Source organism: Trachymyrmex cornetzi, unplaced genomic scaffold, assembly GCF_001594075.2.
Source record: "Trachymyrmex cornetzi isolate Tcor2-1 unplaced genomic scaffold, Tcor1.1 scaffold461, whole genome shotgun sequence".
NCBI classification, from domain to species: domain Eukaryota; kingdom Metazoa; phylum Arthropoda; class Insecta; order Hymenoptera; family Formicidae; genus Trachymyrmex; species Trachymyrmex cornetzi.
The window spans coordinates 47,478-73,252 of NW_017299412.1; the positions used below are offsets into that span (position 1 = coordinate 47,478).

A 25,775-nucleotide genomic window follows, 5' to 3' on the forward strand; every position below is an offset into this window, starting at 1 on the left:
GGGGGGGACTTACAGTTTAAACACTTATTCCGTGATAAGGAGGTTTCCTGGGCAAGTAGTATACTACTTGGTGGTTTGCCATTGCTTTCTGAGAGGAGTTACAAACATATGAAAATTTTCGGTTCTATCAGAAATCGAATCCGAGATCTCTAATATAGTAGACCAGCGCACTGTCTGCTACACCACGCTCACACTCTGTATAATATTTAATCAAATTTTACAAATATATATACATACAGGTAGGAAACGCAATGGTAGCAACTTGGTCAGGTCCACCAGCAATGTTGGCGATATTTAGAAAATTGTTTGGATCGGCGTCGTGCCGGCGGATTATTAAACAGAATAATTTCTCGAATTTTCAACATTACTTTCTACAAAAGGTATGGATGAACATGTATTTACGTTGTATCAGAATTATTTAGTATTTTTTTTCTGAACTTTTGTATATCTGTGTAGACTATACCAGTTGCAATGGCAGGATTACGTAATGCCCATGGTATTTGCCCACCGGAAGTATTGGCCTTTTTAATGGATCTTTTTAAGTATAACGATAACAGCAAGAATAGGTATTCCGACAATTATTACAGGGCCGCACTAATCGAAGCTCTTGGTGCAACTGTTACACCGGTTATCAGTGTACAACAAGGGTATAAACATCTGATTTTTATTTATATAAATTATAGATAGATAATAATCTAACAAGTAGATAAATTTCTTAATGTATCATTACAGAACGGCTATTACAGCAGAATCTCTATCAATCGACACGAAGGCTATTTTAGAAGAAGTCACAAGAAATTTAAACTTAGAGAAATTATTACCCTGTTATAAATATACCGTTAGCGTAGCTTGTCTTAAAGTTATACGTATTCTTCAAAAATTTGGTCATCTTCCAAGCAATCCTCATCTATTCAGAGCATATGCAGCATATGGACAATTTATAGGTACTCTAGATTGCTCTAGACTTCGAAAATATTATCAATATCTATATTCTGAATTGCCAAAATTCTTAATGATCAATTAATATTTTTTAGACATTCGAATAGCAGCTTTAGAAGCATTGGTTGATTTTACTCGCGTGGACGGCAAATGGGAAGACTTAGAATTCTTATTAGATATGGCGGAAATGGATCCACATCCTGGTATACGTCATAGACTCGTACGATTAATGGTAGAAAATCCACCATTCGAGAGAGCTCATAAACATCGCTTGGATAAACCAGATCTAGTTGACCGTATATGGAATTTAATTAAGTATGACAATTTTTTAATCTTTCTTGTAAAATTAATTTTTTCGTATTATTAACGTATATAATTTTATTTATAGCGGCATGCTGTCGCATGATGCAAAGTTGCGTTGCGATTTGGTGGATTTGTACTATAGTTTATACGGCGTAAGAGTCCCATTTTGCCTTCCTATTCCCGAAATCGCAACAATCATGAAGCCTAAGAAAGCTGGACCACCAAGTCCAGAACGTGAAGTAAAACTTACTTATAATAAAGTCTGTTTAAATTGTAAAACATTTTTTTTAATGACAATGTCTAAATCCTGGTATTCTACTCAGGTGAAAGTTGCACCGGTACAACATGTGAAACACGAATCAATCGAAGAATCAATCGAGAACTTACCTGTTGGTAACAAGAGGAAACTATCTCCAAACAGAGATCCTCCAGGTTCATCAAATCCAGTGGAACATGGTCCAGAACAAAAACGACAAAAATCAAACAATGTATGAAAAATGATTTTATATCCTTTTTCTTTTACTGTTGAATAAATTGGTTATATACTGTGTTTTAACAGGATGAACGGGGAATTCCAGTACCTGGTGAAGGAAAAGTAAAATCCGAGTATTACAGCGACAATTCTGCGTCACTTCCTGGTATCATGGGAACTCCTGGTCCTGTAGGTTTTGAACCTGGAATGTTTAAAAAAGATTCAGAAGAGCATAAGCCAAAAAGTGATTCCAGCAACAAGGTACATAAAATTTTTCAAGAAATAGATAAATATCTTTGTACATCAATCATTTTTGTGATATTATAAATGTCAAATATATTAAATTTATAATGTGCATTCGCTGTTCTTGCAGAACAAAAAGAAAAAGAAGGATAAGAAAAAGCACAAACACAAACATAAGCATAAGCATGATCACAAACATAACAAAGATAAAGAGAAAAAAGATAAGGATAAAGATAAAAGTAAAGATAAGGATAAGGAAAAGGAAAAAGATAAAAGCAAGGACAAGGATTCATCCACTTTAAAAATTAAAGATGAAACTCTCAGCTCTGCAAGTTCTAGTCAAAGCCCAGAGCCAACTGTCACCAATGAACTTCTGTTAATTTAAATAATAAAAATGTAAACAACGATGAAAATAAAATTAAATATGTGTGCATCAATAATGTATGAAATGTTCCTTAGAATAGGATTGATGCACACATATTTAATTTTATTTTCATCGTTGTTTATATTTTATATAACAATTTTTATAAGTAATCAAAAAGCAATAAAATGTAAATTTATTCTTTATATAAACATATAGTGCATACATTTATAAATATTATATATATATACATATGTAGATATATATATCTTCTTCTTCAAATGCCATATGTTATCTCAGCACATAAGCGTCTCCCTCTCATATACCTTTGCACGCACATTGATCACACAACGTATATGGAGACCTACAGTTTAAACACCGATTCCGAACGGCAATTTTTGGTAGGAAGGTTTCCTGGGCAAGTATACTACTCGGTGGTTTGCCATTGCCTTCCGAGAGGAATGAAACGAGTTATGAAAATTTTTCGGTTCTGCTGAGGATCGAACCCGGGATCTCTAATATGCTCTAGTATATCAGACCAGTGCACTGTCTGCTACATCACACTCGCATTCATATATATATATACAAAATATTTATAAATATATTTATTTTATAAATATTTTATAAACATATTGCAAATGTATATAGTAATAAAGATAACATTAATAAGCGTATTTTATTAAATATAAATATAAAAAACAGATTATATTGATACACCGCAGGTAATACGCGATAATAAAGATTAAATGATTATAATTTTTTTCTAATTATATAAAAAAAAATAAATTCTCCTTAGTTAATTAGACATTACTGCAAGCGTAAATCCTGAATAAGTAATACAATTTTTTTTTTATTATACTCGAATTTTTTATCCGCTTGCTTTCATGGGTATATATTTATTCAGAGCAAGCCCCATCATTAGAATGAACATATTCGCATTAAAAAAAATACTCATTAAACCGTGCCGATAAATGCGTCCTATTTAAAGTGTGGATCTATTCAAAACTTAAAGCCTTGTGTTTACGATGTTAAGCCTTGTGTCCACGATGCTAGAAATCGGCCAAGATCTCGGATGAAGAAAAAATTGACCAATCGTAATAGTCATATGATCAAATTGTTCAAATGTGATTTGTTAATTTTTTCTCTGTCCGAGATCTCGGACCGATTTCTAGCATCGTGGACACAAGGCTTTAAAAATCGGTCCGAGACCTCGGATGAGGAAAGAATTGACCAATCGCAATGGTCATGTGATCAAATTATTCAAATGTGATTTGTTAATTTTTTTTCTCTGAGATTCGGACCGATTTCTAGCATCGTGGACACAAGGCTTTAGGCCATTAGGGTTTTCTCTGATGTTTCTGGTTGGGGAGACGCTATTAGCGCTATTTGTGTCATTTTATATTCATCGTCCATTAAACATAAAACAAGGATAGTAACATATGACACAAACAGCGTTGATAGCGCACTCCCCGAACGCAGCCTACAACTGCTGCGATTTATGAGATATTTGAAATTTCGTTTAATTCGTTACCAACAGTAGACACGCGCTCATATTTGAATAGCCGTTAGGCGCTCGATAGGATGGCGTCCGTGGCGTTGCGGCAATTTCGAAGGGACTAGCAAGTTTTGAAAATTTTCGCAACGACCGAGATAATGGCAGATAATCAACAGAGCCGATTCGAGAAGTCGCTGGGATTGCTGACTACTCGTTTCGTGTCTTTGCTCCAGAAAGCGAAGGACGGCGTGCTGGATTTGAAAGTCGTGAGTACTCGGGATCTGGTGATGGCTCCGAAAAAGTTAACCTTACTAGGTTAAGTAACCGCGGCTGTACACGTCATACATGGGTTGCGGGAATTTTGAAAGAAGTGCGCGTCAAGGGAATCGTGTCCGTATGCCCGGACGTTCCTCGGTTACGCGGCCGTTACCGCCCTTTGCCGCAGAGCCACTGGCCGATGCTTGGTATGGTCGACAAGCCGATAGCATTGCAATGTCATTAACACGCGATCCTACCTTAACCTATAAGAATTTCAGAACTCTTAATAGGGCGCCTCTATGATTAACCGAAGCTGCTAATCTACAACATGACTGACAGCTCATGAACTTTACAGGCTGCGGACCTTCTGGAGGTACGACAGAAACGGCGCATCTATGACATTACTAACGTGCTTGAGGGTATTGGTCTTATAGAGAAGAAGAGCAAGAACAGCATTCAATGGAAGTAAGTGCTACTCCTTTGTTTTTAAGGATATTTCATTTATCCGTTTTTGTCCTATGACAAAGGCTGCAGGACAGAGAGATTCTCGAATCTCTCTACTGTATAGTCGATTAACAGGCTTGAAAAATTTGTCATATGACAAAAACGTACAAAGGTAACCCACTCTAACGCTACTATCTCTTTTTTGTGACATGCGCTATTACTTTGTGAATGTGTATTCAAAGGGGTGCAGGACCTGGCTGCAATACACAAGAAGTCGGCGAGAAACTAACAGACCTAAAGGAAGAGATCAGCAAATTGGAGGATCACGAACAGCTGTTGGATACCCATACCCGATGGATTCAGCAAAGCATAAAGAATATAAAGGATGATAATATAAATAAGAAATATGCATATATCACGTACGAAGACGTTAAAGAAAACTTTGTGGATCAATTTGTATTAGGAATACAGGGTCCTCCAGACATGGAAATAACAGTACCAAATGTCTTGAAGGTATTCGAACGGATATTTAGAAAATTTTTGCTTACTTTATTGCAGTCCCTGGTAGACTTAGGCTGTGGTTCACTTAGCGCTTCAAACACTACAGAGCATTTGTAGCACTGACATGACTGGTCCATTTGATCTTTCGGAACACTCCTAGCAACTCTGATTACGTTATCAATATGTCATTGTTTTTGCTCCCGCTTCGCTCCAACTGTCTCATCTTGGAAGGTGGGGTGGCTGGACCAGGGGTGGTAATGGACCAATCAGAGCGTAGCGTTTAGAGCATAATGTTCAGAGCATTTGGAAGAAGCAAGTGGACTGCAGCCTTAAGCTTCCAAACTGATTTTATTACATTATAATTGCAATTTTTGTGAAAAAAACATTAACCTAGAGGATTAGACTTGTTTTTAACTTATTGATTGTGATATTATTTTTGGAAGTTTCAGTTTTCAAGAAGTGACAAACAACAAATCTAGGAATCAAATCCAGATCTGTTGCTTAATTGCTTTAAACCTGAGTTACCCAATATTCCATGTCTAGAAAATATTTGATACAAATTATATTGATATATATTTATCTTTCATATTCTTATTTTTTTACGTTTGACAGACTGTCATGCAAGAGGATACAGTGATAAATTATAACATGACTCTGAAAAGTACTTTGGGAGAAATTAAAGTGTATATGGTCCAACCTGAACTAGCTAAAACTTACGATAATAAAGTGTTAGAAATGAGATTACGAGAAGAAATAATAAAGGGTACAAAGCGTGGAAATGAAGATGAGAAGAAAGAGGAAGTTACTGTTAAACCAAAGAGGAAAGTTGGAAGGTAAGCAGCAATATAAAAAGGACATATAAGTCTATATATGCTCTAATCGTGTCAGGAATAATAAAATAATATTCCTGATCTGCACAGAGCAAATAGTATAATTGGCAATTGCCAAATAATTTTGTAAAGGGGATGAATAGTTATCAAGTTTGAACTATTCATTTGGTACAAAATGCACACTTTTATATATATTTATACTTTTATGTATTTCTCAAGATTATGATTATATTGAAATACATTTAATTTATTTCAACATTAGGCCACCAAAAAACAGTACTAAACCAGATCCGGTATTAACTGATGATGAAGAAGAAGAAGATTCGGAATTAATAGAAGCTAAGATAGTTTTACGTGACATAAGCACCGCAGGTAAATTTATTTTATCTTAATTTGCATTTATTTGTTATATTTATTATAATGTAAAGTTTTTAAGTTATGTTTTTAATTATTTTTAATTATAGATATTGTCCAAAGAGATTTGGAGTTTCTTGATCAATTGTATTCTGACTGTAAGTCGAATCTTGGACCGTTATTCATAATTTGATTAATTATTCAAAATTGTCTTAAGTACGAGACTGTACGGTCATTTCCTTTGCTGAATGGAATCTTAACTTTCTGTTGTCTGCAATCTTACTTTTATTTCTTCTATCTGCAATCTGGGTCTTTTTGGTTCAATTCAAATTGTTTTTACTATTTTAGACTCTCAAAAAATATAGAAAGATTTAGGGTTATTTTTCAACATTTCTGTTACATTATTAAATCGATGTTACATAATATTCAAGAGGAGAAACTAGACTCTGCTCTTCTTTATTTTAAAGATAAATTTGAAAGTGAAATTTTGCTTATGCCAAAAAAGGCCCAAATTATAGATTAAAATTGAGACTATCCATAATCAAACTTGAAGCAATCTTGAATTTAAGAGATCGGGTTATAAATACTGCCTTTATATTTCTTTTATACATACCTTAACAGTCAATCATGTTGTATAATATGTTTATATGAATTTCATTTGCAGTTTGTGGACCATTAATGAGATTAAGTCCACCCCCTGGGGAAAAAGATTACCATTTCAATCTTAGTGAGAACGAAGGTGTTTGTGATTTATTCGACATTACGACATAATGAGTGTTGAGTTGACGTAGCTTCAATATGCGAAATGGAGACTGTGCCAACAGCATTCAAAGTTGATGAGAAGAATCTGATAAAATCATTGAGGAGAATTTGTGCATATAATTTTAGGGAAATTAATGGATCACGATCATTGAGAATATACAGTATTTTTTTATTATTAAAAGTACGGAAAACTAGTACGAGGTATTGTGAAGATTTACAACCTGTTCTGACCGCTGTTTATTTGGTACATTACTAAGACTAACTCGAAGTTTTAAAGATTTTTTATAAAGATTTAGAGAGATTATCCTTGTAGCTTTTTGGCTTCATGTTTGCTTCATAAACATTGTTCAATGACAATATATAATTGTTCTTTGCAATAAATGTCCATTTAAAAAAAGACACTGATGAATGCGTACAATCAAAATGAATAAAATTTTCTATATATTGCAATGCACGATGTTATGAAGCAAGCCTTTAAATATTGGATTTTTGTAAGAACTTACATGCACATATCCCTGATGTATTCTATAAAAGGCAACGTGATTAGAATGAATGTATTTTAACGTATTTGTACGCGCTCATTTGAAATTTTTAAATATTTTATTAATTCGGATCTTTACTACTAGCAACGCATAGTTCTAGTTTATATTTATGTACAGTATATCTTTATTGCAAGATCAAGTCAATTGTATTTTATGATACAGCTCTCATATCCGATTATATTGTCTGAATATACGACTGCAAAAACTCGACATTTTCGTTTTTTATGATTATATATGCATACACCCACTATTGTGGGATACCAATATTATCGACTCCTCCCGAGCTCTGTATTACCAGAAAGCTACGCAATAAGCGACCGAATAATTGTGCAACGTGATTCAACGAAAAAGTGCCTGTATCGACGGATGACGTATACCAAGGACAGATAAGAATGGATCGACTGATTTCGTCATCGCCAGCTGTCGTCAACACGTGTTCCGTCAACGTAGGGGGTGGGGGCATTTGCAGTCAGTCTGATCAGTCGTCCAAGTCATGTCATAGCGAGAATCACGCGAGATCTCCAGATGCAACGGTCCATCAAGTTCGGCGACGCATACGCACGCAGCCTGTCAAAATCGAACGCAGCGTTCTCCAAGGAGCGTCGCACCATTCGGTACCTCTACGTCCGTTCCCCTGTGACGCCACGGAAGGTAACTGATTATAGCACGACCCCATGCCTCATGGGACGACAATTATGACGTAATGCATCATGAAAGTTGTGGAACTCTAGCGTTATATTGGAATTTTTTAAAAATAAATCAATTGTTTACAGCCACGCTATAGATGAACTGATGATTTCGATCAAACTCCGATTAAATTGATCTACGATTAATTTATCAAGTAATTCAACGAACTTACGGTACGTAAATGGAAATATCTTTTGTTTGTGACATGAAAGATTAGAGATAACGAAGTAGCCTACTTGCATCATGAGGAATGATCAGGAATGATGAATTATATAGCTTGAAGTTTTGCTCTAATTCTACCGGCTGAACTCGTCAATTTAAGTTGATCAAGATTTAATTGAAGATTTATAAAACAAGAGAGTGGTTATACTGATAATGCTCTAAAATTACTTGTATAATATTAATTTCGAAAACTACTATTTTTTCCAAATTAAACAATGCGATCTTTCTGAAATGCATTCAGATTACTGAATACATAATTTTAGTGCACTGTTTAAAAATTAATTTTTTAATTTTTTTTTATCGAATTTTGATTTGATTTTAATAAGATATAAAGATCTATGAACTTTAGAAATCTGTATGATTATTGAAATTTTAATAAATTTCTGTAGCTATGTATTGAGTGTTGCGTTATGAGTATTTAAAATGTTTGTATAAATAATAATAAAATATGAGTTTAAATAATATTTTGTATAAAAATTATATAAATATTTTCGTATTGACAGTCGATAATGTCTGTCCCCTTTCCGGGTCCATAGGGCCCGTTTGAAAATTAAAGTTTATTTAGAATTAGCTATCATACAGTATATACCTCAATAATGTAATATTGATTTTATAATTTCTTATGAATATAGTAAAAATAGTAATTTCAAATATTTATTTACATTTTTGCAGCCTAAGCACCGAAAATGAGGATCATATTCGTAAAATTCCGTGAGATCTCGCAGAAGTATCCTATTGTTCGAGGCATGGCGTCCTACTCGATTATATGGCCAGCTGGAAATTTTTTGCAACAGAAGATAATGGGCAAAGAAGAATTTAATTACATGGAAGCTGTGCGATTCAGTCTATATGGTGGTCTTTATGTAGCGCCTACACTATACTGCTGGCTGAAATGCGCATCTCACTTCTGGCCAAAAGCGGATTTAAAATCTGCAATCACTAAGGTGTGCACATTAATGAAAATTGAATAATGTGTTTATGTTATTCAATATTGTTGTACGGTAAATTAATTTATTCACGGAAATAAAAAATAGCTCAATAAGCATTAACTAACAATGAAATAATTGAATAATAATCACAGGCTTTGATTGAACAAGTTACATACGGTCCTGCAGCTATGTGTTCCTTCTTCTTTGGCATGAGTCTTCTTGAATTAAAGCCAGTTTCGGAATGCATTGACGAGGTCAAAATTAAATTTTGGCCAACATACAAGGTATCATATCCTCGATAGATGTATTCTCAAGTCCAAAATTAAGTGGATTAATACAAGATTATTTTTTCTTTTTAGATTGCTATTTGCGTATGGCCAATTCTTCAAACCGTCAATTTCATCCTAATTCCAGAGCGAAATCGTGTAGTATACGTCAGTATATGCAGTTTGATCTGGACGTGTTTCCTTGCATATATGAAATCTCTTGAAGCCAAGCAAAAGGAGCCGATTAATATTACCAATGTTAATCCCAAGATAATATCAGAAAGTAAAGCGCAAACCAACGAAAGAGCCAATCATATGCAAATTCCTCTACTACGATAAAAATTTTAGGAAACTGACATGCCGTTAGATTAATTTATTTGTACATACTTGCGCAATTGGAAGCAATATTTATACCTTATGATGCAATTCACATAATATGATTATCTGTGATATTCACAGTACAAAACTATTACCTACATTTGCAGGAATATGTTTATATTATTATAATGTATTATTATGAATAATGTGTATTGATAATACTGAAACTTAAAAAAAGAATTGAAAGTACATCTCTAAATTTTTTAAGTGAAAATGACGTAATTGACAATATAATTAGAACACCAATTGTTGATACATATATATACATATATTTTATATATATATATATATGCTTTACACACAAACACATGTGTGTATTATTAGTATGATATTAAAAAATATACAAAATAAAATTTATTGAATATTTCGAATCTTGTGTTTCTCTAAAACAATTTTTTTTTATATTCCCTACGATACATTAAAAATAATACAAATATTATATTACCAATCACCAGGAATTTCACGAAAAAAAAACGTTTTTACTATTATAATAAAGGTTTAAATCCTCTTAGCGGAGATACAAACTCTTTTTTAGTGAAGATTTAAACTCTATTTACCGACCAAATTATCGACATTACAGTCGTATAAAAATCTCCGAATTGACTGAACAGAATAAAAAATAAAAAATCATTTTATAAGATTAAAATAGACGCAAAATTAGGAGGTGGTGCAGTGTATTTTATACTAAAAAAAGTTAAAACTTACTTAATGCACTTAATTAATATACTTAGCATCCCCTTAAAATTTAAACCAGAGTACTGTATATTTCAAGATAACATAAAATATTTATGTTAAATTTACACGAATTTTTTTCATATAGATAATATAAGATATATAAAATATTATGTAAACTGTTATAAATTGGATAATATAATATCGAAAGAAGTAATTAAGTTTTATAATTGTTAATATATATGATTGAGAGGATGCAGTCGTACATACGAGTATATTTGGAGATTTCGAAAAAGAGAAAATCTATTTAAACAAATCCTCACAACAATTAAGTAAGTACGCTCAGTGAAAGAGATTCCGTAAACAAGCATGTTTCTATTAGAACGCTTATGTACAATTCAAATAAGGAAAATAAAACAAAAATATGTTGCTTACACAACATTACCGTCCTTTTGATGGTATCTGACGAACATGCTCAATAATCAGTTCAGGGTACTCTCTCGAGACGACAAGACAATTCGCTATTGCACCAATATATTTGTAATGATTCTGATAATCGCTCTGACCAACTTAATTGTAGTTATATAAGAAAGTACAATTCAATGGTAATTTTATTAGGATAACGCATCGCACACAAGGTAAACATCACTGAAAGTAAAATATTTAAATAGATTATTTTTAAAAAACGTAGATAATAACGTACAAAATTATAGAAGAACATTTTATCGATAATTTTATCGAACAAAATGATTCAGAGGAACATATGAAATGAACACAGTTTAATTCCCTCTTAGTCATTTTTTGCAGAGTTATCGTGTGGTCACTTTCTTTTATTAAAACTCTTTTTGCGCACAGTTATAGATTCGTAGTTACATAAATTCACACCGAATTTATATTTAAGCATCTAAGATTCAGCTTCGATCGTTATGAACTTTATTTCCTATTGGTTGTATATTCACATGAACGGTCGAATAAGATTCTTATTGTTTACGTATTTTTATTTTTAGCATATTTGTACCATATTTGATACAAAGACGAGAAGTTCAACTGAAAAATATATCAGTCAATATTATTTTAAAGTAACAACACCGAGTTTTATATTCAAAAATTTTAGTTAGATTAAAACGAGCTCTTTAAAATTCAAGATTACTTTAGGGAGTTAACGTTAAATGTAAATTAGTATTCTCGTTAAATAAAAATATTACAAATTTTTAATTTCATTTTAATTTCAAATTTTGTTTTAATAATTAATAATTCGCTTAAATAATTTTTCGTAATGGTCTCGGTAATTTTCAAATTTAAACAGTAAATAAAAACAGTGAATATAAATAAACGTCTTCTATAATCCTGTAAAAATCATTTTTCTTGAAAATTAAAAAAAAATAGATTCATATCATTTTCTATTTAGTTCTGTCCAGTTCTGTCCAACAATTATAGTAAAATAAAATTAGTAAAAATATTTTTTTTATATTTATATCAAAATAGAAATTAAAAACCTTTTTAAAAATAAGCGATAAGGAAATAATTTCATATAAAAATAAAATATTAATAATTAAATATTAATATCCCAATAATATATCTTTATTTCAGCTGTTGAAACTATATTTTTTCTTTCTTTATATTTAAGAAATTATATTAAATTGTGATGACTTTTTCATATACAATTTATTAATATATTTCTTAATATCTTTGAAATAAAAGATAAAAACTTTCATGCAGGTATCTCAAAAGTGAACATGGAATTTCTAAAACTGATATTACGTTTAATCTATAGTCTATACAGCTAAATATATACACGCTTATACTTACATGCCTAAAATTAAAAATTAAATTAAATTAAATTAATTTAATCTTTTAGATTGATCTTTTATCTTATTTCTTAATTTCTATGAAAATAAGAATAACATAATCGAAATTAAAAATAGTTTTAGACTCTTTAAACTTAAAGTTAATTACAACAATAAAACGGGCATATAGAGAATTTAATGTTTGTTTATTATAAGAAGAACATCTAGAATAAAGATTTTTGCGCTCTAACTACCTCACTTGACTCTATGTGCCCGTTTTATTATTGTAAGAATAACATAAGATTAATTAATTTCGAGTGCATTAAAATATACTCAATATATAATAGAAAAAAGAATTAAGAAATTCGTAATTTTCCCAAACTAGATTTTATGTATGATTATCTTAATAAAAGTAATTAAAATTATTCTTTCTCATTTTTTTATCTTTATATAAAAATTAGTTACAATTTGGACTGCATTATCATTTGTTTCTTTTTTAAAATTTTAATTTATAAACCAACAAAAAATCATAGATACATGAAACAATCAAGGATCGACATGGAATTCTTAAAGTTGTTATTAAATATTAGCTTAATATTAGCTATGAGTTTTTGCATCAATGGTAATTTTGAAATTATACGTCGTTTATCCGTCAACACGGTACCAATTCACTATAACATCAAACTGACACCGTATCTCGAGGAAGACAGTTCTACTTTTCACGGCGAATCCAATGTCAAAATCGTAATTTATTATGCATCGCAAAATATAAGCTTACACTCGAGAGAATTAGAAATAAATGAAAGGGCGACAACCTTGATTAATGACAAGGGTACAGTTTATAAACCGATGGAACATACTCATGATAATGTAACAAATATTTTAATACTTAATTTCGAAAATACATTATCACCCGGTTTTTACATTCTTAACTTAAAATTTGCTGGTAATCTATCTGAAGTTGGTTTTATACAAAATGGTTTCATGAAATTTCCGTATACAAATAAAGAAGGAAACAAAATGTAAGTAAATATTAAAATATTAAAAATATTTTTATAATGTAATTATTAGACTGCGGAACTTTATGCAAAATATTTAACTGAATATTAACTATCGGACAGTTTTAGCAGTCAATCGTTGTTCGTTAAAGAGTTATTAAAAAGTGAAGTAAAAAGATTGAGATTGCCATCTGTAAATTTACAAAATTGCAAAATATGCATTTTATGCAAAACGTTCAGTTAAGTATTTTGCATAAACTTCCGCAGTCTAGTAATTATAAATGTAATTTTAAATATTATTTACAATTTTTTTGCTTTTATCATCGTTATCATTACATGTAAGGCTCGATTAAATCATTGTTTAAACATATAACAATTATTATACTTAATAACCAATTCGTTCTGTGATCCGGTTCGCCTCTGGGTTCTCTCTTCTCTCTCTATCCTATAATATATAATAAATACTAGTATTTTCTAAATTCTTACGTTATGTGACATAAGTAATAAATTTACCGAAATTTAAGATATTTTATTAAATTGTAGGTGGATGGCTGCAACGCATTTCGAGCCGAATGGAGCCAGACGAATGTTTCCATGTTGGGATGAGCCAGCCTTAAAAGCCACCTTTAACATATCTGTAATGCATCATCAGAAATATAGGGTATTGTCAAATATGCCAATACGAGAGCAATTAGAAATAAATGGCTTAATGCTAACACACTTCAACACTACTCCTATAATGTCCACTTATCTTGTGGCGATTGTTATAATTCCTATATCTGATTTCATCCGTGTTTCCAACACCAAAATGAACGAAACCATTAATATTTGGTGTAACTCGTCTTTGGTATCACAAACAAAATTAGCGCTTATTGTTGCTCAAAGAATTACGCCGCTTTTAATTGAATATACCAATAGTTCCGAAAAAGTACCGAAAATGGATCACGTCATAATACCGAATTTTCCGATTCACGGCATGGAAAATTGGGGACTTATCATTTATAGGTAGTACAAATAATTAAAAAGAAATTAATTAAACTATCAAAGTCAGCCATTGTTTCTCTTAGCATTCAAACTTTAGTAATTTAAAACATATGCATTTTCATAAATACTTCAAAAATGCACACTTTTACAGTAACAAATGTCACATTCACATTACAATAGACTCATAATATAAGTTACATAAATTATGATCACTACCCTAATAACACACTTTATTATACGGTATATATTTTGGGGATGTCCCCTGAACGTCCTATGGACGTCGCGTGGAGGTCTGTGCTGTTAGAGTATGATATTGTCAAAGGGTCACAGCGATATTACACACATTAGACTGCATATTTATCGAAGATATATTTTATATAATTTATTATGTTACGTTCTGTCTTTCAGTCAAGAATCAGGAATTCTCTATGATGTTACCAAACAACCAAGGTATAAGGCAACAGGAACAGCGATGATAGTAGCACATGAAATTACACATCAATGGTTTGGCAATTTGGTTACTCCATCTTGGTGGTCCTATCAGTGGTTAAAAGAGGGACTTGTTATGTTCATCCAAACGTTGATCATCGATAATTTATCCAAGGTTATTCAATATATTACACATGCATAGTTGCCCTTAACAAAAAAAATTTTTTTAATACATTATAATCTAAACTTAAAATAATTATATCAATATTAAATACAATTAAATATGAAATTTTTATAAAAATATGGAACTGAAAGAAAGAGAGCACGTGTTTAATATAAAGTCATAAAAAGATGATACGTTTCTTGTACAATTTACAATTGTAAAACATTTTAATAAAAATTTTTATTAGAATCTAAAGATACATAGTTTTTTTTGTATTTGTCGTATTAAAGAGATCTGCTATTTTTAATTTTTTATATTTGAATACTATATTTATATTCAGGAATCGTAATTAAGAACGCTGTAATAGTTTTATTAGAATTTGAAAATTCTCTGCAGAGAATAAAGCGTTCTTAATTACGATTGTGTAAATATGGCATGCCATATTCACAATATTTAATAAAATAATAAACTTCAGTATTTTGTGTTTATATTATTAATTTTGTTTTTATATTGAATAATTTCCAATATTTTTTTTTTAAATATTCAAACTATTTATGCTTTTCTCTTGGGAAATATTTGACACGAAAGGTAATATAATTAAGGTGTTACAAAAGTAAAATAGAAAAGTCTTTAGAAGCAACAAATCAATCAGTTTTTAGCTCTGATTCGAATTTTTAATATTGGATCACATTATAGAACTTCTTTTGCAGTTTGTTGCAGATTTTCAGATTGATTTTTTAATAATGGGGTTTAATCAATATAGTCTTTTTAAAGATATTGGCTCAATGAAGCCTGTGACATTGAAACTTAATAATACTCTTGAGGATAGATCGCTGTTTTCTTATGAAGTTTATGTAAAAGGTATATAGAATTTATAGTATAGGACTATGTAAATATGATTAAAATATTATTCATAGATTCCTTAATGTACGTAGTATAAAGAAACAGATAAAATAAAGACTAATATCCAGTCAGAAATGATAATGGAATCGATATCGAATCGATGTCGATTCTATTATCATTTCTGACTGGATAGCAAATAAATTTTTCTTGTGAACACTATACATACCCAGGAAAAAATGTTTTATATATAATTATATAAACATGAAAATATGTCCATTTATATACAGTTATATAAAATGATATATAATTTTATATAAAACATTTTTTTCCGGTATTTACATTGTATATGTATTATAACTCATGTGTATTATAAATATATGGCTGCATTAAATGTATTATTAATACATATTTAATGATGTTTATTTTGTAGCACCAGTTTTATTACGCATGTTATACAGTACAATTACCGCTGAGGTATTTCAAAAGGGTCTTATCAAGTATTTGGCTACGTAGTAAGTATTAAATAATATAGCGTAATACTATTATTATATAGCACAATATTAAGTGTCATAAATATAATAATATTCCTCATATTTAGCTTATAAAATAATTATCTTAAAATAATATATCGTCAGCAACATATATACAGGGTGTATCAGATTTACCAGAGGAACCGGCACGTACATATTCCTCATGAAAAAGTAAATCGAAAATGTTAATAGCAAAATTTTAAGATATCAATAGTTTTCAAACGGTGAGCATTTGAAAATAACCAACCACAGGGCATGAAATTCGCGCCGTCAGGGACGGCGCAACTAAGCGGTCGGCCGCGCGATAGTTAATATTACTATATTTATTTTGTCATTGTTTAAAACATACCAAGCGTTTAAATTATAATTTATATTAATATTTATATATATATATTTTTTTAATTAATTATTAATTTTATTTAAAAATTTTTATGTCTCAAAAATAGCAAATAGTTAATATAGAAATTTCACAAAACTTTGCAATACTCGTTCGGTACCGTGCCGTTGAGTGATACGTCCGTCAAAGCGTTCGCGCGGCCGACCGCTTAGTTGCGCCGCCCCTGACGGCGCGAATTTCATGCCCTGTGATTGGTTATTTTCAAATGCTCACCATCAGTTTGAAAACTATTGATGCCTTAAAATTTTGCTATTAACATTTTCGATTTACTTTTTCATGAGGAATATGTACGTGCCGGCTCCTCCGTCTGGTACATCCTGTATAGATTTATAGATAATTTACATAGAATAATATATAAATACTCAACATCACACTATTATTTAATTATAAAACCGCATACTTTATTTTTTATTTAATTTATAATTTAATTTGAATTAGTTCTAAGTTAAAAAATATAACACTTAGAACTAACTTAAATTAAATTATAATTAAAGAAAAAATAAAGTATGTGGTTTTATAATTAAATAGCAATGTGATGTTGAGTATTCATATGATATATTATTCTGTTTAATTTAATTTACATGAATGTTTAATTTAATTTATAGATACATATAGAAATTTAAAATATAAGTTTTTACATGCATATCTATAAATTAGATTAAATATTCACGTAGATCCTTTAATAGTAAATATATATTCCTTGACGTATATATGCCTTTGACAAATCATTTTTCAAATTTAGCCAATTTAACTCGACTAATCCGGACGATTTATGGAGCGCCATGCAAAGGGCTCTAGATGAATCTGATGTCCCGCACGGAGATTACAAAATAAAAGAAGTCATGGATACTTGGATGAATCAAGACCGTTATCCTATAGTAAACGTGATAAAAAATTATGAAACTGGTGAAGTAACAATATCCCAAAAATGTTTCCAGAGATTTAATGAAACCATCACCAATAAATGGTGGATTCCCGTGACTTTCACTACGCAGTCTAATTCGAATTTCTCTAATACTATGCCCAGATATTGGTTACGACCAGATAAAAATATAAGCTTTACAATTAATTCAGATGACTGGATCATTGTCAATTTACAACAAAATGGTAAGTACGGATTAACAAATCTTTTCTGCTTCTTTATTTTATTTTATTTTCGCCAATGACAGAAGAATTTATGACAAAAATTTAATATGGCTATTCAGCTTTATATGTATTTTTATATTTATAAAAGCTTAAAGGTGATTTATATGCTTAAATTATTTAAAACTTGACTTAATTATTAATATAAAATCATTTTTAATCTATAACTTTTATACTATTTTCTAATATGAGTAATAAGTATATATATGTATAATATTTCTTTGTTATAAAAAAGGTATAATATCAATATTTTTAAATATAATAATAAATTTTTACTTGAAGACTTAATAGTAAATATAATGGATGATGTTACAGGATATTATCGCGTTAATTACGACATCAGAAATTGGTATAAAATTTCAAATTACTTACACAGTAAAAAATACAAGAATATACACGTCTTTAATCGTGCTCAAATCATTAATGATGCATTTTTCTTTATGATGGAAGAAAATAAAGAAATAAGTGGATATCTATTTATTAATATTATAAGTTACTTATCGCTAGAAACAGATTATGTGGCATGGTATCCACTCTTCCGAATTATAACGCGAATAAAGAAAACTCTTTTACTACCAGGATCGGAAAATGTTAAGGTAGATAATAATATTTTTCATAAAGATGAATATTTCTAATATCTATTACAATTTGACTCTCTTTATACTTTAGCCAGTTCTACATTTACATATTCTTCGTAATGTCAAATAATGAATTATTACCTCGTAACTATTAGATGTTAAACTTAATTCCTGCCGTTTTTCATCTGCAAAATTGATTTGTTTCGAAGAGAAGATGAATGTATACCTTAATCAAAGTAATTTCCTCCATTTTCTACTTTATTACTAATTAATAATACTTTATTAATAATACTTTGATTAAGGTATTTCCCTTCGAAACAAATCAATTTTGGAGACGAAAAACAGCAGGAATTAAGTTTAACACCTAATATTTTATCTTGGACATTGAACATTACATATTGAATCTTTCATTAATATTTTACATAATGTTTAATTCTATGGTATTTTATTATATAATAAATATTTTAGTTTTTAGTATTCTTATGCTAAAGCGAGGATAGTGAATGAAACAAAAAAAAACTAGGCAAAAAGTTTTTTGTTTATTTAATACTTATAATCTTATTGTTCGTGAGAGCCGTGACTTATAAAAAAGTAATGATACAAGAGTAACGGGGTCAATTTCGTTATTCGTTATTAAAAATGTAACGATGTTACTTTTTCGTTATTAATAAAAAAAAGTAACGGCGTTACCAAATCGTTACCAAAAAAAAGCACACAAAAGTAACGCGTTGTTACAACGCAATACTTCTCAATAATATTATATACAGGATGGTCCACTTAAATCGAACATCTTGAATATCTCGCTTATTTTTGATGATATAAAAAAATGTTTCAAATGAAAGTGGAAGGGGTTTTGAGGGGGACGTATTTTGGTCATGTTGGTTTTTTTCTAGGTGGAGGCATCAAAAAGATATAAAAGTCACCTCAACTTTTTTAAATGGAATTGTATGATTTTTTTTACACAATATGATTCCTCTAATTATTCTGCATATAAAAGTATTAAGGTAGTAATATCAAAAAACCAATAGTTTACAAGATATTTTACACTTTATTCTGGCGCATATTAACATAAAATATTAAATAACTCGTAAACTATTAACTTTTTTTTTTGATAATCGTACCTTAATACTTTTATGAACAGAATAATGAGATGAATCAGTTAGTGTAAAGAAAACATATCGTTGTTTTAAAAAAATATGTATGCAAAATGGTAATTTTTTAAATAAACAACTATGTGTTTTTCTTTTAAGAATTAATTGCTCTAAGAATATAGCAAATCGGAATTTTTTGCTCACTGTTTAAGTCGAAAAATTCCACCAAGAGTGTGGCTAATTTTTCGACTTAAACAGTGAGCAAAAAATTCCGATTTGCGATATTCTTACCAAGGTAGAGCAATTAAATTTATAAACATTTTGACACCAAAATGAGCTGAGCAATTAATTGCTTTAAGGTACTTTACTCTTGCCAGCACAGTCACACTATTGGTCGAATTTTTCGACTTAAACAGTAAGCAAAAAATTCCAATTTGCGATATTCTTAGAGCAATTAATTCTACAAACATTTTGACACCAAAATGAGCTGAGCAATTAATTGCTTTAAGGTACTTTACTCTTGTGCGCGAGCCAGCACAGCCACACTCTTGGTTGAATTTTTCGACTTAAACAGTGAGCAAAATAATCGGGAATAGAGCAAAAAATTAGCAAAAAATAGCCCTTCAAGAATATGTACTTGATTTTTCATTTGCTGCTTTTTTTCTTTGTGGCTGTGCTAACTTTAATCTTAAGCTAGTGCAGCCATGGGTTTTAGCGAATTGGCTGGAGTAAAAAATCGGGAGAGCAAAAAATTAGCAAAAAATAGCAAAAAATGTGGTATAGGTCTCGTTTGATTGTGCTGAAGTGGCTGTGCCAGCTTAATAGACGTGGTTAAAGGTATTGGTGGCTTGCTAAATTAACAAAATCCTTTCTCTCGGTGAATAATGTATGACCCATGGTACCCCAACTATAACGTCTAATTATACATTTAATAGAAAACTATGAAAAATAAATGTTTGATTATTACTTGTAACGTAATAAGTTGAGAAAAGATGCGCAGAAACTTGCACCTTATCTTCATACGCGTATCTTTTACTACAAAAACTATATTAACTATACTAAAACTACATTAAAACATTTTATGCGGTTAAAAAGTTACTATATTGCACCACGAAAACCATTAATGATCGATGCTTTTCGATACAATGAAATTTAATCACTGCCACCTAGATAAAAAGTATGGGTAACGAAGTAACAGTCGTATTGTACTAGTAGTATTAATTTAAACATTCTAGATTACGTTAAACAATCGATGACCCATGGTGCTCCGGTTTTCCCTATATATTAAGGATATTTTAATTTTCTTTCTTACTACAAATTAACCGCATTTCTATAAAAGTGCCACTAGAACGCTATCATTACTCTTTTTATATTGATACAATGGCATACTAACTTCACATTCCAAATTTATTCGGATTTGTGTTAAATTAACACGACATTCTATTAATAAAAAAAAATAATAATAGTTCTAGTAGCATTTTTTATAGTTCTACAATTCCTTATATTTAAATAAAAAAAAGTTCTGTATTTTTTATATTAAAATATCAATATTGAAAAAGTAGCAGCCGGAAGTCTATTAAAATAATTATAGAGTATAGAATTCTGTTAAAACTAATAAGAAATTTCGCTGGAATTGCAATAAATTGTTGTAGCACTTTCTTTCCAATTACCGTGATATCTTGTACATTTAAATAAATCTATTAACATTGATAATTGTTGGAATTTGGTTTTCAAATTACATATATATAGGTATTAATATATTATAAATTAAAACAAGTTCACTTGTTACTCATGTAATGTGAATGTATTAATAAAATATTAACACTAATAATACTAATAATACTAATAATACATATGAATATGAACATAAATATCAATAAATCATTATAAAATCAATACAATATTTCATAATTTCTATTATAGTTGCGTATGATAGATCTCTTCGACAGACTACTTCTGAAGATAGGATATGAAGAAAATCCTCGTGATGACGATCTCACAGTAGTGACAAGGGTAGATGTTTTAAAATTTGCATGTATTTTCGGTCACGTGAGATGCAAAGCAGTGGCCGCTGTTAAATTAAGGGCTAATATCACCTTGTAACCTGCAAAACTGAGCCTTATTTCAAAGGCTTACTGTGAACTCAAAAAAATTTTTTTTAATATGGGGTTTTGCACTAATGAAAGTACTAGTCTTTAGGTATAAAAAACATATTTTATTGAATTTTTTAAATATAAAATGCCGGCGTGGAATATAAATTGTATTTGTGTATGTGTACGTGCGCACATGTAGATAGCCGATTCTGTGTTTTTTTAAATCGTTGAGATCAAATATTCTCCTTACTTTTTTTCCTCAATCCTCATTCTTATTCTAATGATGCAATGCACATAGAATAAATATATTATTGTTGCGTATAAGTGAAAGTATATAATAAATTAACAACCAATATTATATTATCAATGTCAATAATTTCATTAATTTCTTCAGTATGATCATTATTTGATCGCGGTAGTATCATATAAAATTTATAGAATGAGAAATTTGCGCAGAAAGGGAATTTAATTTTAAAAGTAATTAAGGTTGCTTAATAAAAAATGTAGAACATAAAAATACGAATATTGAATAAAATAGAAAGTCGGCTATACACATGAAATCTTTTCTTAACAAACATGTGTTTTAGAGTTCCACAATGGCAAAAATTTGTGTACTGTTCTGGTTTGATGACAGCCAATAAGACTATTTGGGATAAAATGTTGAAATTATATCTCAAAAAAAAATATAAAACAGAAAAATATCAAAAAAAATTATTGAAAAGTTTGAGTTGCGCTGAAAATCCCGATATCATCATCAACTATTTAAATATTACAGCATTTAACACTTCAGTATTTCATGATAAGGAGCATTCTCTTGCCTTTATGTATATTATTGAGAATCATGCGCGCAACGATTTGATCCTTGATTATGTATTAAAAAATTTTGAAATCATAAAACCCAAGTAATATAACTTTTCTAAATATGTACTCTTATACTTAACTCTGTTTCCTTCATTATAAAAATTTCTTAATTATAAATATATTTTTTGTAGATCACTTACTATAAATGTAATCATAAAATTGATTCTTTCAAATGTTTATTCTGTCGAACAAATTGACAAGGTAAATTTTATATAATACTAGATTCACATATTTAACTACCTATTAACTCTATCAATAATATTTTAGCTATGGCGCGCTTCAAATGAAAACCGTTGTTTGTATGAAACTGTAAATTATTTTACCTAACTAAATTAATATTAATAATTAATTATAGTTGCATTTTTAGACTCTATTTTTATATTTTTGAGTAAAATTACATTGTAAAATTGAATAATACGTGAATAACACGTACTTTAAAATATAAACAGAATTCTTGTAATTCACAAATTAATATTAAACCGATAATCTAAAAAAAAATCCAAAAAATTTGCAAGAAAATCGTCTTAGGTATCTTAGTTTAATAATTTATTCGATTTATGGGAATGTTTACATATATCTTTCGTAAATAAAAGACAATTTCTTTAGGACGTACAAATACTAACGAAGCTAAGGTCCTGCGCACAATAGAAGGAATAAGGAATTAGGAATAAAGAATAAATGATTTCAACCTATCAGAATCCGTGTATTCTGATGTATCCGATTTCTGATAGGTTAAAATCGTTTAATCTTTATTCTTAATTCCTTATTCCTTCTATTGTGCGCAAGACCTTACGACTTAAATATACTATTTGTACACATTATATACTTATTTGTTAAAATTATGTTAAATTAAAAATCATATTTTATTAAATTTTTACATAAGAATGAATTGCTAATTATTAACATCTCAAACTATATCCTGTTTTAGGTGAAAAAATTCTCAGAAGGTATTATTAATCAGTTAGATCCAGATAGTTCGTCTACAATTCAAGAATCGATAAAAAATCGTAAAAATTCTATTAGGGAATTAATAGACACTTTTAAAAGAAGATTTTATTCAACATATACACCTTACGACACTATTGATCCGGATATTTAAAAAAACACGAAATGTGTATGTATGATACGAATCATACATTTACCTATATCAACTTTTGAAAAATATATTATTTTATTTATTATTACCATTTCGTAAATGATTTTTTATCTATTTTTTATTATTTTTAATATTGTTCAAAATTATATAATATTTAGTATTTTATTAATAGATAGGGAAGCTATTAATAAATTATATAATATTTAGTATTTTATTAATAGATAGGGAAGCTATTAATAAATAGAATTTTCTATGACATTAATTTTCTGCAATTTTGACAAATTATTTGTATAATATATAATAATATATGTTCTCTGAAGTCGGTTATAAAATATTTTTATAAGCATAACTCTAATTTATTACATTCGATACAGGGCACATGCGACTACATTATCTTAACTGATAAATATATAATACTTCATAAATATTATATAATGATATTGTTTATGTTAACTGTGATTTTTAAATTTTTATAACATTATTATTATTACAATATGTATAGTTACTTAATTTAGGAAATTTGAAATAATGACAATATTTTATAAAAATAAGCTGATTGTAATAAAAGTAGCTTTATTTAAACGGTTATTATGTAAAATAAAATTATACTTCTGTATAAATTTTTTTTCTCCAAAATTTTATATTATCCTTAACATACACATCTTTATTTTATGTATTACAAATTTTCGCCCACTTTAAATAAATTAATTTCTCGAAAGAAGAAAATGTAAGATCCGCTTCCACCAAAAACAGATATTTCTCTTATTTAATTAGTAGATTTATTCTTATTGGTTCTATTTCTCAACATATTTTGCTTATTATATTACTTTTAACATTTATTAACTTATTATTATTATTATTTAGTTTCTCTGCAAAAAGCTTAATTCTCAAAAACATCTTATTTTCCTAATTATTTACTCAAGATCCAATTGTTTGTATGAGTATACTCTATATGTTGCAATATGTCCGTTACCGAGAGAGAGAGAGAGAGAGAGAGAGAGAGAGAGAGAAAGAGAGAATAAAATATTCACAGTTTAAAGTTTGAGTATTTTGTATTGCGATACCTTTGAACATATGGCTATTTCTTTAACATATCACAGACTGATAATATATACATATATAGTCAGGGATCTTCAGATTTCAGAGATGCAAGATATCAATCGCAACGGTGCTGATCAGTGTTGGATACCGTTTAAAAGGTATCTAGTTATAGGTATAAGTATTGTGTGAAAAAAGTATTTAGATATAAATACAGATACATTTTTTCATAATTACCTAAGTATAGATACCGATACAAGAAAAAAGTATCCCAAAAATTAGGTACTTTTTAGGTACTTAAAAAAAAGGAAGAAAAGATTTGTTTTTTTAATTAAAAAAACAAATTTTATTTGTTTGTTTTAATACATAAAAGTATGTTTCGATGATGAAAAATCGAAAACAACAAGCTGCGTATAGACTAATTTTATTTTATATAAATCTACTACTTACATATGTAGGTACTAAAATGTTTGGATTTGGATAATGAAAATTGTAATTGTACGTACGTCATCGCGATGGATTATTGATAGGAACAGTGTGGCAAACTGGTCACGTGACGCTGTCTCTTCAAGAGGTCACTCATGTAATTTTTCCCCTAAGATGGAAACGTAAAAGATGAAAATTTTTTATCTGCACACATACATACATAATATTTTTCACTTTTCTCGACTTCGTCCTAAGAAAAAAATTACTCCGATTGATCCCAAGCACCAAAGCTCTGTAGAGTTTATTATGGATGCAGAAAAAATTCGTCATGTTACAAATTATTTTTCTTCTCTAACTTGTATATTCCTACATTCATAATAGACTCTATAGAGCTTTAGTGCTCGGAACCAGTCAAAGAAGATCGGCGTCACGTCATCAGTTTGCCATTCTTTTTCTATGAGGTTTTTTAGTCGCCAATTACTAAATATTAGGAACTAAAATTACTTAAGCGCCCGGAAAAAGAAGTTTTATAAAATTATACAATACATACGGGGGTCGTCTGAAAAGTTTTGAGCCTAACATAGAAACAAGTAATTTTTCGGTCAAATTCAATTTTATTTTTCCACATAGTCTCCTTTTAAGTCGATACATTTTTTCCAG

General features: G+C 29.5%; 4 protein-coding genes across 6 annotated transcripts in view; all 4 read left to right on the forward strand.

Annotated features, from left to right (window-relative positions):
- The window catches only part of Taf2 (TATA-box binding protein associated factor 2), a 5,791-nt gene extending 3,433 nt beyond the window's left edge, over positions 1-2,358 (forward strand). The window contains exons 11-18 of the mRNA XM_018513289.1: positions 240-380; positions 457-647; positions 733-944; positions 1,035-1,254; positions 1,328-1,481; positions 1,566-1,730; positions 1,802-1,975; positions 2,088-2,358. Coding sequence (XP_018368791.1) covers positions 240-380; positions 457-647; positions 733-944; positions 1,035-1,254; positions 1,328-1,481; positions 1,566-1,730; positions 1,802-1,975; positions 2,088-2,342 — 1,512 coding nt within the window. The 3' untranslated portion in view covers positions 2,343-2,358. The remainder of the gene's footprint in view (positions 1-239; positions 381-456; positions 648-732; positions 945-1,034; positions 1,255-1,327; positions 1,482-1,565; positions 1,731-1,801; positions 1,976-2,087) is intronic.
- A 1,549-nt stretch (positions 2,359-3,907) lies between these two features.
- LOC108764892 (transcription factor E2F4) lies at positions 3,908-7,064 on the forward strand. 2 transcript variants are annotated; one of them, XM_018513292.1, is made up of 7 exons: positions 3,908-4,079; positions 4,427-4,536; positions 4,758-5,028; positions 5,629-5,849; positions 6,109-6,218; positions 6,311-6,358; positions 6,865-7,064. In XM_018513292.1, the coding sequence occupies exons 1-7, from the start codon at positions 3,972-3,974 to the stop codon at positions 6,969-6,971; spliced, it is 975 nt and encodes a 324-aa protein (XP_018368794.1). In that variant the 5' UTR covers positions 3,908-3,971; the 3' UTR covers positions 6,972-7,064. The 2 variants fall into 2 exon arrangements, with proteins under 2 accessions (XP_018368794.1, XP_018368795.1); XM_018513293.1 differs by lacking the exon at positions 6,311-6,358.
- Positions 7,065-7,936: 872 nt separating this feature from the next.
- LOC108764891 (mpv17-like protein) lies at positions 7,937-10,083 on the forward strand. Of its 2 annotated transcripts, none has more exons than XM_018513291.1 (5): positions 7,937-8,155; positions 8,278-8,364; positions 9,086-9,357; positions 9,495-9,626; positions 9,702-10,083. In XM_018513291.1, exons 3-5 carry the CDS (start codon positions 9,100-9,102, stop codon positions 9,945-9,947), a joined length of 636 nt encoding a protein of 211 aa, XP_018368793.1. In that variant the 5' UTR covers positions 7,937-8,155; positions 8,278-8,364; positions 9,086-9,099; the 3' UTR covers positions 9,948-10,083. The 2 variants fall into 2 exon arrangements, with proteins under 2 accessions (XP_018368793.1, XP_018368792.1); XM_018513290.1 differs by having other exon boundaries at positions 7,938-8,204.
- A 2,902-nt stretch (positions 10,084-12,985) lies between these two features.
- Positions 12,986-23,654, forward strand: LOC108764886 (aminopeptidase Q-like). The gene is made up of 11 exons (XM_018513286.1): positions 12,986-13,467; positions 13,987-14,448; positions 14,836-15,031; positions 15,730-15,880; positions 16,293-16,374; positions 17,532-17,896; positions 18,248-18,528; positions 21,525-21,700; positions 22,282-22,596; positions 22,687-22,756; positions 23,484-23,654. Exons 1-11 carry the CDS (start codon positions 13,004-13,006, stop codon positions 23,652-23,654), a joined length of 2,733 nt encoding a protein of 910 aa, XP_018368788.1. The 5' UTR covers positions 12,986-13,003.
- Positions 23,655-25,775: the final 2,121 nt, after the last annotated feature.

Excerpts from the sequence above, each read along its gene's own strand:
- LOC108764892 (XM_018513292.1), top strand. The coding sequence starts at position 3,972 with ATGGCAGATAATCAACAGAGCCGATTCGAGAAGTCGCTGGGATTGCTG. Across the intron at positions 4,537-4,757 it reads AAGAACAGCATTCAATGGAA|GGGTGCAGGACCTGGCTGCA; the intron begins GTAAGTGCTACT and ends GTGTATTCAAAG. Across the intron at positions 6,219-6,310 it reads ACGTGACATAAGCACCGCAG|ATATTGTCCAAAGAGATTTG; the intron begins GTAAATTTATTT and ends TTTTAATTATAG.
- LOC108764886 (XM_018513286.1), top strand. The coding sequence starts at position 13,004 with ATGGAATTCTTAAAGTTGTTATTAAATATTAGCTTAATATTAGCTATG. Across the intron at positions 16,375-17,531 it reads ATCAAGTATTTGGCTACGTA|CCAATTTAACTCGACTAATC; the intron begins GTAAGTATTAAA and ends TTTCAAATTTAG. Across the intron at positions 21,701-22,281 it reads TTAAGGGCTAATATCACCTT|AGTTCCACAATGGCAAAAAT; the intron begins GTAACCTGCAAA and ends CATGTGTTTTAG.
- LOC108764891 (XM_018513291.1), top strand. The coding sequence starts at position 9,100 with ATGAGGATCATATTCGTAAAATTCCGTGAGATCTCGCAGAAGTATCCT. Across the intron at positions 9,358-9,494 it reads TAAAATCTGCAATCACTAAG|GCTTTGATTGAACAAGTTAC; the intron begins GTGTGCACATTA and ends TAATAATCACAG. Across the intron at positions 9,627-9,701 it reads AATTTTGGCCAACATACAAG|ATTGCTATTTGCGTATGGCC; the intron begins GTATCATATCCT and ends TTTTCTTTTTAG.